This window comes from Diceros bicornis, chromosome 6 (assembly GCF_020826845.1).
Source record: "Diceros bicornis minor isolate mBicDic1 chromosome 6, mDicBic1.mat.cur, whole genome shotgun sequence".
In the NCBI taxonomy this organism is placed as follows: domain Eukaryota; kingdom Metazoa; phylum Chordata; class Mammalia; order Perissodactyla; family Rhinocerotidae; genus Diceros; species Diceros bicornis.
In genome coordinates, this window is record NC_080745.1 from 21,273,671 (window position 1) to 21,288,131 (window position 14,461).

At 34.3% G+C, this 14,461-nt stretch overlaps 1 protein-coding gene across 4 annotated transcripts in view; it reads left to right on the forward strand.

The window, feature by feature from the left end:
- Positions 1-14,461, forward strand: part of ARID4B (AT-rich interaction domain 4B) — a 153,719-nt gene that overhangs the window by 91,120 nt on the left and 48,138 nt on the right. For 3 of the 4 annotated variants that reach the window (XR_009220430.1, XM_058542994.1, XM_058542995.1), the window contains exons 12-17: positions 1,536-1,608; positions 3,271-3,365; positions 5,024-5,121; positions 5,878-6,121; positions 6,441-6,616; positions 11,394-11,651. Coding sequence is in view for 3 of the 4 variants with exons in the window: in XM_058542994.1 (XP_058398977.1) it covers positions 1,536-1,608; positions 3,271-3,365; positions 5,024-5,121; positions 5,878-6,121; positions 6,441-6,616; positions 11,394-11,651 (944 nt within the window). In the remaining variant the exon portion in view is untranslated. The remainder of the gene's footprint in view (positions 1-1,535; positions 1,609-3,270; positions 3,366-5,023; positions 5,122-5,877; positions 6,122-6,440; positions 6,617-11,393; positions 11,652-14,461) is intronic. The other variant, XM_058542996.1, reaches the window with a different exon arrangement.

A 14,461-nucleotide genomic window follows, 5' to 3' on the forward strand; every position in this document is an offset into this window, starting at 1 on the left:
CCAGCGGAAACATTTTCTTACGTTAAATACAAACTTCACTTAAAAATTTTTGCAATAGGAATAAATTTGGCAGTTTATGGAAGCCAAATATTGTACCATGGGGACATTTAAGATAATATGTAGAAAAGATTTCCTTAGACTTATATCTGACTGCCTTACCAAAACCCAGCCTAATAGTTTATCAACATGGGTTTTTGTTTTTTGTTTTTGCCTTGCCTTTCTCTGCTCTGCTAGCTTTTGAACTAAAGGGGCTTGGGCCTGCCTGGTGGCGTAGTGGTTAAGTACGTGCACTTCGCTTCGTTTTGGCCCAGGGTTCACAGGTTCGGGTCCCGGGTGTGCACCAACGCACCGCTTCTCAAGTGATGCTGTGGCGGCGTCCCATATAAAGTAGAGGAAGATGGGCACAGGTGTTACCCCAGAGCCAATCTTCCTCAGCAAAAAAAGGAGGGTTGGCGTTGGATGTTAGCTCAGGGCTAATCTTCCTCACCAAAAAAAATAAAAAATAAATAAAATAAAGGGGCAGATCTCACTCAAATAACAGCATTAGGCACATAATTTTTAAAACTAGAATGATAAATTTAGATTTAGTTAGACTATCAGTTGATAAGTATGCTTCTAACTTTTACTATTAGAATACATTTGTTTCAGCCAGAGTAACTGTAAAGCCTCGGTGTATATTTTGAATCACTTTCTCTGCAGTTACTCCTAATTATGTTCTGTAATGGCAGGCTCCATCACTTATTTTTCTTTTATTTGATTCAGCACCTAGCATAGTGCCTACACTTACTGGTGCTCATTAAATGTTTGTTGAATGGATGATAGTCGCTGAATTGCTGAGTTCCTCAGTCTCACCTACTACCCTGCTCCTTGCAGGTTGCTTCAGGACCAGCTCCCTACTGCCACAGCCCCTGGCCACAGCAGCAAGAAGCTAGTCCCTCCCTTGTAATTGATAAATCGGGGAACTATTTTATTACTTGAAGATTTCCCTAAGTCTGAATCTTCAGGTATTGTAGATCAAGTTTGTTCCCCACTTTACTGATTTTATAAGCTTGAAGTACTATACAGTGGGGCTGTATATAATGAAGGATACTTGTAGTTACGGCTAATGGGACCCACACTTGTATAGTTCCTTGAGGAGCAATAATAGAGTCAGTTATGATGTTAAATCCTGACCCAATTTAATACAAGTGAGAGTAGGTCTTCTTGAGCCCGTGACTCTGAGTTAAAGAATAGATCTCTGATATGGTAAAAAGTTCATGAACCATCTTGCTAGTCTCATTTCTTACATGAGAATTTACATTTGGGGTTGTCACTATTGAGATACCTTTTAGTACATATTCTTCTGTAAAGCATAAACTGTCTAGACTTGTCTGTTTTTGAACAGTTTAGTATTAAGAAATAATTTTTACTTGGTAAAAATCCTGTGAAATATGTTAGTATAGTATTAGTCTTTGCTGATGGTAGGAAACATGCTTGTATTATTAAAATGCTTAACTGAGGAAAATAATATTCTGTTCTTCTGTGACTAAAATTAGGAAGAAATAGAACCATTTCCAGAAGAAAGGGAGAACTTTCTTCAGCAGTTGTACAAATTTATGGAAGATAGAGGTGAGTGTTTTTTCTTTTATTCATCGTTAATGCTGTAGGTATCACATAGATAATTAATATTTTGAAAATAAGAATTCTGTTCATTAAGCTTCATGTCACTGGTAATCATGGCTATCTTTTTGATTGCCAGTATCACCGGCACCTAGCGTAGTGTCTGTCACATAGAAAGTGAAATGAGGATTTTGATGGATATTATGGCCTTTGACTCAAAAATGCCTGTATTTTGTTTTGCCTCTATCCCCTCACCCATCCATGAGACCCCCAAAGAACTCTTATACTAGGGAACAGTAGCAGAATGGGAATCATAGTACCATTTTATTTGCACCTACATAGATGCCTCTAGTAAAAGCCTCCTTTTCCAGAATCACCGCTTGATATACTTAGGATGTGTGTGTGTGTTTTTGTATGTATGTATGTGTATATGAGTGAGAGAGAGAGAGAGACACTGCACTCTAAGATGGGCCGTAAGTCTTCTGATGACCCAGCCACATAGAACTAAGAAGAGAATTAAACCATCTGTAGAGAGCTAGAAATAGAAAAAAGTGACAAAGTCTCAAAGTGAGCCTTGGCTTAGCTTATTGAATCTGCCTGATGTTAAAGAAATGCAAGGATTGAGAGAGAAGAATGGATACAACCTTTCATTTTCAGTGATGACCTAGTCATCCAGTAACTATGGCCCTGTTACTTCCTTGCTCATCTGCTCTTCAGAGTGTAGTTTCTGCTTTCCTGAGAAGATGCTAGAAAGGGACTGGGGAGAGACAGAAAGCTTTCTAGCTTGAGGAGAAGGACAAAATGAATGAATAATATTTGGAAGTGCTGTACTCTGATAATTAATGTTTTTTAAATCCTCATTTGTATTGCTGATGAGTAGAGGCTGGCTCTGTTTGTCTTCTTTTGTTCTCATAAATGTCAGTGGCTACCACAATGTAGGTATCTTTTTATTCTTTAATATAAAATGTCCTTGATTTCTGTATTATTTCTTTGTATGAATGGAGGCTTAAGCTGAGAAGGCAGGCTATTTCTTATGCTTTTGTATAAGATAAATAAAAAAGTGAAGAAAATGAATAAAATCTAATATTAGAAATATTAGTGATAAAATACGATTATGCCAGTCATATTTTTTGGAAAGGGCCGTAGCTTGTGTTTCTCTATCCTGTTATTTCCTCTACCACTTTCTAACGGTTTGATACTTTAGTGTCCTTGTCCTGCATTTTCCGATGTTAGAATGAAACACAACTATAGCTTCACTCTAGAATCATAGTTAAGAGTAGTAGTAAAATACAAAGAAAGTATCATAAAAATAACTCTCATTGTGAAGCAGTTGCTCATCAATTATTTCAACGCTTTCTTCGGTTCTACCAAGCCTTGTTTCCCTGATTTTTAAAACCTTGGTTTGTTAGTATTTTATTTTGCTTTATTTGGTATTTATTCTTTTGCTCATTAGGGGAATGAAAGTGGAATGAAGTCTCAAAAATATGGTATGAGAAAAATATTTAAAAATGATATGGGCTTAAGTAGCAGACATCTTGTTTTTGATAAGGGATTTTTTTCCCATATGTACACTTTGCACTGTATTTATTCAGTGGTAATATTTGAATCTTTTGAAATTTTAAATAAAAAAACGTGGTGTGGTTCTAATGTATTTTGTGTTTTCTTTAATAGGCACACCTATTAACAAACGACCTGTACTTGGGTATCGAAATTTGAATCTGTTTAAGTTATTCAGACTTGTACACAAACTTGGAGGATTTGATAATGTAAGTATTACAGTTAAAAGTGAAACATGTGGGCCGGCCCCGTGGCTTAGCGGTTAAGTGCGTGCGCTCCGATGCAGGCTGCCCGGGTTCGGATCCCGGGCGCGCACAGACGCACTGCTTCTCCGGCCATGCTGAGGCCGCGTCCCACATACAGCAACTAGAAGAATGTGCAACTATGACATACAACTATCGCCTGGGGCTTTAGGGGAAAAATAAATAAATAAAAAAATTTAAAAAAAAAAAAAAGTGAAACATGTTTTTCACATTTTCAAAACAACATGTTTTCTCGTCTAAAAATTATCTAAAATTGTCTGTTAATAAACACCTAAGAATAGAAGGAAAAGAAAATGGAAAGTACAGGTTGGGAACAGACCTAGCTTCCTTAGACCAAATTTAAATTTAATTAAAGATTTTTAAAAATGAGCTTTCTGATTTACTATTAAGTTGGTCAAACTTGCTTAAACCACCTCTGTATATCTGAGTCACGGCACAATCATATCAGTAGAAATTCTTTCTTTCTATGTCTCTTTTCCACTAGATTGTAAGGTCCTTGAGAGTAGGGATCTGTCTTAGTATTCTTTATATCCTTAATCTCTTCCACTGTGTCTGATGTATATATAACATTATTTATATATATGCATACATATATTTATATGTATGTATATATGTTTGTGTATGTATATAAATAAACATGCATAAAATCTGTTGAACTGAAGAAATCATCTTAAGGTTGCCATGATATATGGGGCTCATCTAATTAAGACTATTCTGAAAAATCAAAAATATTTTGTACAATAAAATGCTTTAGGGCCGGCCCCGTGGCTTAGCGGTTAAGTGTGTGAGCCTCGCTGCTGGCGGCCCGGGTTCGGATCCCGGGCGCGCACTGACGCACCGCTTCTCCGGCCATGCTGAGGCCGCATCCCACATACAGCAACTAGAAGGATGTGCAGCTATGACATACAACTATCTACTGGGGCTTTGGGGGAAAAAATAAATAAATAAATAAAAATTATAAAAAAATAAAAATAAAATGCTTTACTAAGATCCATAGAACTGCTTTGATTTATTAGCTTGTAAGTTTTATGGGAAGTAATATGTCATTTAAAAATGTTTATCTCTGTCTCTTCACTACAAATTTTGATTTAGGAATCTGGATATTTTCTTTTTTTTTTTTTTTTTTAAATTTTATTTATTTATTTATTTTTCCCCCAAAGCCCCAGTAGATAGTTGTATGTCATAGTTGCACATCCTTCTAGTTGCTGTATGTGGGACACGGCCTCAGCATGGCCGGAGAAGCGGTGCGTCGGTGCGCGCCCGGGATCCGAACCCGGGCTGCCAGCAGCAGAGCACGCACACTTAACCGCTAGGCCACGGGGCCGGCCCATGATATTTTCTTATTTACTGTAGCAGGGTTTATTTAAAAGTCAAATGGCCTAATATTTCAACATTTATAATTCTCTGAGATTCGTTAGAATGCTGAAACTTACTTTAAAATATTGTTGTAAACCAAATTTTTTATTTAGAATTTATCAAGATTGATAGTTTTTATTCCTTTGAGATTGGAACCAATAAATATATTTATATATACTATATTTATCAAAATTGTATTATAGTCCTACCTTTTAATTTTGGAGTTTTCATTTTACTTTGTCCATTAGATTGAAAGTGGAGCTGTTTGGAAACAAGTCTACCAAGATCTTGGAATCCCTGTCTTAAATTCAGCTGCAGGCTACAATGTTAAATGTGCTTATAAAAAGTAAGTCAGTATACTTGATATAGCTATATTCAGTATTTTACCTAGAAAGCAGGATAGAATTTACCGTATAACTGAGGCTAATTATTTCTTCTAAGAAGAAATCAGCAATTTTTACTAGCGTGATCACTCTGTAATAGCATTTTCTAGATTGTATTTTATGAATATTAGATCTATGAGATAGTCTGTGAAGAAAGTTTTTGTTGCCATGTAAATTTGGAAAATACTGTGTAGAAGTTAAAATGCCAAGGTTTTAAAGTCAAAGAAACCCAAGTTCGAATCCTGTTTCTGCCAGTTTTTGGCTGTTTGTGCCCTTTGGACCATTTATTTGTTCTGCTCACTTTAGTTTCCTTGTTTGTAAAATGGATTAATACTACTTGCCTCATAGGATTACTCTGATGATTAAATGAGATTTTACATGTCATAAGAGGCCCAATCCCTCATACATAAGAAATGCTCAACAAATAAAAGCTATTACTAGTACTTCTAATACCTACTATTGTTACAATTGCTATATTTAAGATTATGACTGTCGTTTCACTTTTAGCTTAGTTTTTTTGTTAAATTTTTTTTCTTTGAAAAATGTTTCTATTTGGGTTAAAAAGATTGGGAAGAACTGAACTAGAATAAATTAGAATAGTAATATTGCTCATATCTGAGGAGTTAAACAGAAGAAGTGAACACATATTTTAAAAACCACAGCTCTACAGTAACATCTCAAAATGTTTTTCCAAATGTAATTTCTCTTCATGTTTCCAGATACTTATACGGTTTTGAGGAGTACTGTAGGTCGGCCAATATTGAATTTCAGATGGCATTGCCAGAGAAAGTTGTTAACAAGCCATGTAAGGAGTGTGAAAATGTAAAAGAAATAAAAGTTAAGGAAGAAAATGAACCAGAAATTAAAGAAATAAAGATTGAAGAGGAGGAGAACATAATATCAAAAGAAGAAAAGCCTACTGAGGATGATATTGAAAGAAAGGAAAATATTAAACCCTCTCTGGTAAATCAGATACAGTTAATAGTCCTTTGTCTTTTTTGGTACATTTTCCACATCCTCTGTAAAGTTTTTGTAGTTAATTTATTGTATAATTTTATACTTTATTTTTTGTGCATTTTCTTCATTAGTGCTATTTTTGTATTTGAAATAGTTCTTAGCTGTTTTTGCCTAGTGTTTTAGGAATGGCAAAAGTTTCTTAAAATAACCAATAACTTTCTCATTATTTAGTATTGGTTGGTACTTCCTTTTGCTAACGTTTAGATCATGGAATTAGGTTGACAGTTTTTACTTTTGTTGGTTTAGTTCTCTGTTCTTTTTCTAGGGAAGTAAAAAGAATTTGTTAGAATCTATACCAACACAGTCTGATCAGGAAAAAGAAGTTAACATGAAAAAAACAGAAGAAAATGAAAATCTGGAAGAGAAAGAGGATGAGACAACTGGGGTAGATGAATCCCTCAGCATCAAGGTAGAAGCTGAAGAAGAAAAAGCAAAATCTGGGTAAGAAATTTGTTTTTGGTTAAGATGTATTTTGCCTGAATGAATTCTTATAATTTGCTCTTTGTATGTGTGTGTATGTATGCATCTAAATTTGATGGATAAAATATAGAATAATTGAGTGATTAGCATTTATTACGTAAATAGCATTTGCTTCCTTCAGAGACCCTACTAGTGCAAATTTGTAGGAAAAGATCATATTTTTGATCCATTCTTCTTGCTCTCATCATGGAAATTTATAAAATTTTGAGCTAGAGAAAAGTACTTCTTACTGTATTAATCTCTGCTGAATAACCAGATAACATAAATTTGGGGAAGATGGCTTTCTCCGATCGTTTGTAGATGGTATGTTGGCTGTAAACTTTGAAACTTCTATTCATTTCTTAGGTATAAAATAAGAATGGAAAAGTGCTAATAATTAATTTTTAAAAGACCAAAATTGTTAATATGTTTTATGTGACAGTAGTATTTACTTGTTTTGTTTAGTTTGGAATCTTGTGATTCTAAGTAATTTGTATTACTTAGCAATGCAATTTATGCACTACCGATGGACCCCTGGGTTTTGTAGGTGATCTTTGACACCTAATCTTATTTCTAAGGTTTAAAAAACCAAAACGTCCCCATTGGTAGTGGTCCGTTTAAGTAAGTACAACCAAATGTTTTTTGATCATTTTAGTATTTTTCTGAAATTTGGCCAGAGCGTGCAGACAAGTGGAGAAGAGAAAAAACACATGCTTAGATGAATATAGTAAAAGGTGTTTGTTTTTTATGCTTTGTTATATATCTGTGTGTACAAATGTATATTTCAAGTACTCCTTACTGCTATTGGAGATTATTTCAACTATTAAGAAACGTAGTAAGTATTCAGTTTTTTGCCTAAAATCTCTTGATCATTTTAGTGTTCTTTTGAAATTTTGGCCACGTCATGCAGATAAACATGGAAGGAAAGAAAGTGGGTTTAGATGAATATAGTAGAAACCTTTGTTCATTATACTTGGTTATATTTCTTTTTTGTTTGTTTTTTTGTTTTTTGTGTGTGAGGAAGATCAGCCCTGAACTAACATCCATGCCAATCCTCCTCTTTTTTGCTGAGGAAAACCGGCCCTGTGCTAACATCTATTGCCAGTCCTCCTCCTTTTTCCCCCTTTTTCTCTCCAAAGCCCCAATAGATAGTTGTATGTCATGGTTGCACATCTTTCTAGTTGCTGTATGTGGGACCCCGCCTCAGCATGGCCGGACAAGCAGTGCGTCAGTGCGCGCCCGGGATCTGAACCGGGACCACCAGTAGCGGAGCGTGCGCTCTTAACCACTAAGCCACGGGGCCGGCCCCTTGGTTATATTTCTGTGTGTGTAAGTGTATATTTGAAATACTCCTTGCTGCTACTGGAGCCTGTTTAAACTATTAGGAAACTTAATAAGGATTTGGCTTTTTGCCTAAAAATGTGCTTTTTAAATCTGCAGATATTTCTGGAGCATCTACTGTGTGGAAGGCACTGTGATAAGCCTATGTTTTCTCTTTGTTACTAATAATTATCTTAATTTTTCAAGTTGGTACTTCAGCTTACTTTGTAGTATAAACTGTGTTTTGTAGGTTTTAATTCCTTTAATTCTTCAACTATATGGATTTTTTATTTACTACAGATATTTGTAAATGTATCATACCACAAACTGAAATTTTCCTGGTGTGACTGCCCTAATTTGGTACATGTTTTTTAGAAGCATTCTGTGCTGGGAATGTCCAAAATTGATTTCTGAATTTTATTAGATAAGTGCAATAGAAAATTTTACAATTATAAAGAGTTAATATATAGTATTTTTCTAGTGTGTAAACTTTCTCTAAGTAATTAGCTACTACTAAGAATTTTCGGTGTCCTTCCTCCATAATCCGGGTATGGGAGATTAAATAATTTATGTAAAATTCCTGCTTCAGTGCCTGGCCCATAGTAGGTATCAATAAATTTTAACTTTTTTTTTTTAAATTTGTTCCATTGTAAAGAGTATGACATCAGACTGAGAAAATTTGATATTTCTTTGTGAATTCAGATGAAAAGTCCTTGCTGATACATTTGATTTCCCAAAATGTAGTTCTCTAAAAGATATCTAACAAAATGTGTGTGTGTGTGTAAAAACATCAGCTTAATTTTTTTAACCTATATGCTGGTTGCATTTTAAACTTTCAAAGGCTATCTTTCTTGGCATTCTATGTTCTATCTGGTTTAGCCCTTTACCTCTGATTTTGCCACTGAATTCTTAGAGAGGAGAGTATTTTCTTTGGCTGATAGCCAGTAGTTGTGTTGTTTGCTTCTTTATACTTCAGTATATTATTTAAGTGACTTTCATTTGGTTTGTGTCTGATATTAAGTGTGAATTTTTTATTTTTAATTTTTGATTGCTTTATTAATACAGAGTATTAGGTTTTTATTCCAGATTAAATAAAAGATTGCTCTGGCTACCACTTGAAGTAGGACTGTGCTTGCTACATTGGCATTTGCCAGTTGTGTTCAGTCTATTACATAATGTAAGATATAGTTTAGAGTTTGTTTTCATGTAAAAATTTTTAGACTTTTTATTCTGTTTTATTCTCTTCTTTCTTATATGATGATTCTGAGGTGCATGATAAATCTCTTCAGTGCATAATAAATCTCTTCTTGTGTTGTAGCCACCAGAATACACTTCCTTTTCTCTCTGATATGCAGGGATATAGTCTTATGATTTGAACAAGTAGTATTCTTTCAAAAAAATGTCTTAACTATTTTGATTTTATATATGTATATTATATGTACATTTTGATGTATATAAAACATTTATTTAAAATTGTTAATAATAGTTCATAATCCATAACACCCTTCCTGATAATTTCTTAGATATCTTAGCCTTACTAATAATTATTTCATTATAGAAATGTTAATGTATTTTCAATAATAGAGTTTATATTTTTTTATCTCAGATTACAGCTGGTTTTATTTAGGTTTTAATTTTTAAGTACCTATTCATTTGACTATATGTAACCCTTTAAAGTAGGAATAATTCTTGAGAATCTTTGTAGACTTTGTGATGTATTTCAGAAAAAATTGACACATTTAGTACTTTTGTGAACTCAGACTTAATTTCACAAGTCTATTAGGCTTTCCTTCATCCCTCCTGCCTCACTATATAGAAGTAAGAGGTAGGAGAATCAGAAAGCATTATAGCGCTGCTTGTATCACTATTTATAGATTATTTTTGTTGCCTATATAATTGCTTAATTAGGAATGGTAGATGAAGTTTGTTATTGCTAAAAAGGTTGCCTACAAGAATATAAAACTGAAATTATCGGTGGAGGAAGGCTTTTTATATAAATATTATCTCCATTAACTTTTAAAGCTTAATTACTTAGCCGTCTTGTGGTTCTGCTTTATGATATTTATTCATTTCTCAGCTGTAAAGTGATAGATTCTTTTTGAGAGAAAACTTGTAATAAGTAGAGACATTGCAGAACAGATAAAAACTTAACTTATTGAAGTCGAGAATTTGATACTGAAGTTTATTTTTTTTATAAATCTAGTGCTTGGAAAGATTATAACTTAAGATTTTCTCTAACTTGCTTAATACAGATTTGTGGCTAATATAAAATGAATATGAATGCTCAGTTTTAGAAAATACATGAATATTGAGAAGATCAAAATAGTTGTAAGGCTACTTCTAGAATGGTTTGACTTTTAATTTCATATTATTTGTTTTGCTTTGTTTTTTAATTAATTAATTTATTTATTTTCTTGTGAGGAAGATCAGCCCTGAGCTAACATCCATGCTAATCCTCCTCTTTTTTGGCTGAGGAAGACCGGCTCTGAGCTAACATCTATTGCCAATCCTCCTCCTTTTTGTTTTTTTCCCCAAAGCCCCAGTAGATGGTTGTATGTCATAGTTGCACATCCTTCTAGTTGCTGTATGTGGGACACGCCCTCAGCATGGCCGGAGAAGCAGTGTGTCGGTGCACGCCCGGGATCCGAACCCAGGCCGCCAGTAGCGGAGCGCGTGTAGTTAGCCGCTAAGCCACGGGGCCGGCCCTAATTTCATATTATTTGGAATTGGCCTCTCATACACCTATTTGTTTAGAACTTCAAAGTTGATAGAATTGGTAGAAGACGACTTTCAGTAAATATGTGGTAAAGAGAGCAGAAATTGTGGTGAAGTTTAAAAAAATAGAAAGAAAAAACTTGATGTGATATTGATTGCTATGAAGTTACTAGAATATTCTTGTGAAAAGTAAAACAACATTTCAGTTAGTATATAACATTTGAAAATTTGGTTGGAGCACCTTTTAAAGATATTAAGACTAGCCATTGGCTAGTAAAAATTTTTGTTTTAAACATCCTGAGGCTGGAAATATTTGAATGAAAAATAATTTTTAGTCAGAAAATGGCTATGAGGTGTAATGATTTTTGTTTTTGTCAACTGAGATGTAAAACACTTTTATAATAAAACGTGAAAAAATTATTACAGTCAACCTTGCTAGTTTCTTGCTATTCAGCACAACTTTTGTTCTTCTGGCTGTTGGAAATTTTCTTTTAATGCATGTATTTTTCAATCTTCATTTTCTCTAAATGTACTTTTCTGTAACCATGGTCATCTTATACAGTCCTGGTTTTTAATATTAAATTGAAACTCAGAGAATTTCATACACATGGAACCTGCTGTTCCTGGAACAATCACAGCCACGATTTTTATCAGTTTATGTGGTTTGGAACTGAAAAGCTTATGAAGTGTCTTTTATTAACTGCAATTTTTTAAACCTTTCAAGAGATGAAATGAACAAAGAGGAAGATGAAGATGATGAAGAAGCAGAAGAGGAGGAGGAGGAGGAGGAGGAAGAGGATGAAGATGATGATGACAACAATGATGAGGAAGAGGAATTTGAATGCTATCCACCAGGCATGAAAGTCCAAGTGCGGTATGGACGAGGGAAAAATCAAAAAATGTATGAAGCTAGTATTAAAGATTCTGATGTCGAAGGTGGAGAGGTCCTTTACTTGGTGCATTACTGCGGATGGAATGTGAGGTAACTTGAGTTTTAGCTAGTGATTACTACCTAAAAACACTTATAAAATAATTTTCTATTTTAAAATTTAACGAATTACAGACTTTAGTATTCTAATTGAGGTCACAGTACCATATAAAAAATATGAAGTTTTTAGCATGTAAATACCTCACTTAGTGATTTCCTACTTAATGTTTTCAATATTCAGAAGATATCTTTAGTGTCTAGACAACTGAAGTCTACACAATTGATTTTTATGTTATACATATAGATTAATAGAGGCAACATTAGTGGTGAAATGATAGAAAAATCTCTTAAAAAGGTAAAGATTTGAGCTTCTTGATGTCTACAAGCCAGTTATCAGGCTTCTTGCTCTCTTGTGTTTTCAACTACCTTGCCACGGTAACCTCTTCTTTGTAATCTTCTTAAGTCGTCACATTTCTTTCCTTCAGTAGGCAGGGATTTTAAAGTTGCGACGATTTCTTAAGAAGCTTTAGCTGTTTCAAAAAGGCCTTATCTCCTCATTAACAGCTCTTGCGTTACAACCTTGTTCAGAAACCTCAGAAATTTATTTGTGTGTTTGAAACAATATGGTTGAGATGTAAGCAAGTCTGCTTGACTAAAATAGAGTGCACTTTCTGACTGCTACTAACCTAGGAAACTGAAAGGCAAGGCTGAGGTTTGGTTGTTCAATGACTTAAGTTTTTTTTCTTACACAGATTTTTTTTGGTTTATCCAAGGAAATTTTGTATTTGAATTTTATCCAAAATTGGCAAGCCAGTTTTGGAATCTGATCATTTAGATATCTTTTAAGAAAAACTTAATTTATTTTGGAATATTTGACGTTATATTTGAAATATAGCCTATGATAGAGTTGTAGCCCTTGAAAAGTTAACTCTAGAAGTTTTAAGTGGTGGTTTCATGGTGCACCTAGTGTCTTCAAGGAGGAATACCCATTCTCAGGCTTTATATTTAAATTGTATTGTGTGGTTTGGGAAGTTAAGAAAACATCATCTCACATTCTCTGTTTTTTTTTTTTTTTTTTTGTGAGGAGGACTAGCCCTGAGCTAACATCCTTTGCCAATCCTCCCCTTTTTCTTGAGGAAGATTGGCCCTGGGCTAACATCCATGCCCATCTTCCTCTACTTTTTTAAATGGGAGGCCACCACAGCATGGCTCAACAAGCGGTGCGTCCATGTGCGCCCGGGTTCCGAACCTGCGAACCCCGGCCGCCGAAGCGGAGCGTGTGCTCTTAACCGCTTGCACCACTGGGCCAGCCCCTCACATTCTCTGTTTTTAAAAAATATATATACTCTCTGTTTCTTAAAAGTACATTTTGTATTGTCCTGTTGCAGGAATAGGAAGCTCTAGAAGCATGTCTAATCTGATTACCTTTCTTATTTTGAGAAAAGTACAATTCTGGTCCATTCTGAAGCTTGGGAAAATAGCAACTCAAGTTATAAGGAAATACTCCGGAGTTATCGTTTAGGACTTGTTCATCATTATTTCTAACCGAAAAGATTAACCAAGTTTTGGATTTTAAGAATACCTATCATCAGTGTTGTCCTGAAACATAAGCTTTTCCAGATATTGCTTTGAACGTCGTGTATAATTTATCCTTTTGGCTGTTAGTTCTTATGCTACCTCTGTGGTACATGATTTTCCTGACCTGAAGGGCTGGCTTTTAATGATCATGTTCAAAGGAAGATATTTGAGGTCTCAGTTATAGCTGCTGTAAGAATATTTTGCCCAGTGCAGTGTTTGATATTTAATCATTTTGATCTTACTAAATGATCTTATTAAATATAAATGTAGAGGGAGTTCCACTTTTGCCTAGGATGTAAATGTAAATGTTGAATATGTTAGTTTAAAAATAGGAAGGAAAAAATTGAATCAGCAAAAATTAATAATTACTAAGTAATGCCCACAAGACAGATAAGAGCCACATCATCTTTTACTTCTCTTTTCAGTTCTTCTCTCCTAGTTATTTTGCTAATTTATATAATGAGGCAGTTTTCCTAGTGGCCTTTATAAAATGCTTTAAATTCTGCGACACATGGATAGAATTTAGGTATTCTTTAACTTTCACTATAATCAGTGCTTGATTATTTTCTGTTAATTGTCACATTAAACAGAAGAGGATTAGTAGGTATGAGAATTGAGACATTCATAAAATTCTGCAATTAAGGTACAACTCTGTTTTATGAAAAGACTGACTAAGGGAAAGAGTAACCCTGTCCTAGGAGCACTTGGAGTTTAGAGGGTAGAAAGAATGTCCAGTATTTTAGCTTTGAAGTTGATAAGAGATTGGGTAGAGTAAGAGAAGATTTTAAATTGAGACATTTAAGTTTTTAATAATATAGAAAGGAAAATGAGACCTAGTTCAGCAAGACACGCTTTGTGTTACTGAGAAGGATGCCTTCTACTCCTGACAACTCAAGCATTTGTATGGTATGAATTTTCGGAGGAAGAAAACTTAGCATCTTGATGAAGACCTGTAGGGTGGATCTCTGCACAATCCAGCATCACAGAGAAAACAGCTGTACTTCAATAGATTAAGCAGTTAATATTCTTATAGTCAACATAACAGTATTCATATTTCTCTCTTCAGTAATAACCAAAGAGTCTGTCTTATTGATGAATAAGCAATAGTTATGATTTTTGCTGTTCCTTCATATCTAAAGCTAACCCAATGAGGACTGCAACAAATCCTCATCAGCTCTACAATTATTTTCCCATTATTTTGGGGATCTTCAGCTTGATCTCTGAATTTACACTTGAGAGGTGAAATTAGAAATGAAGATTTATGCATGAAGATTCATGAAAATAGT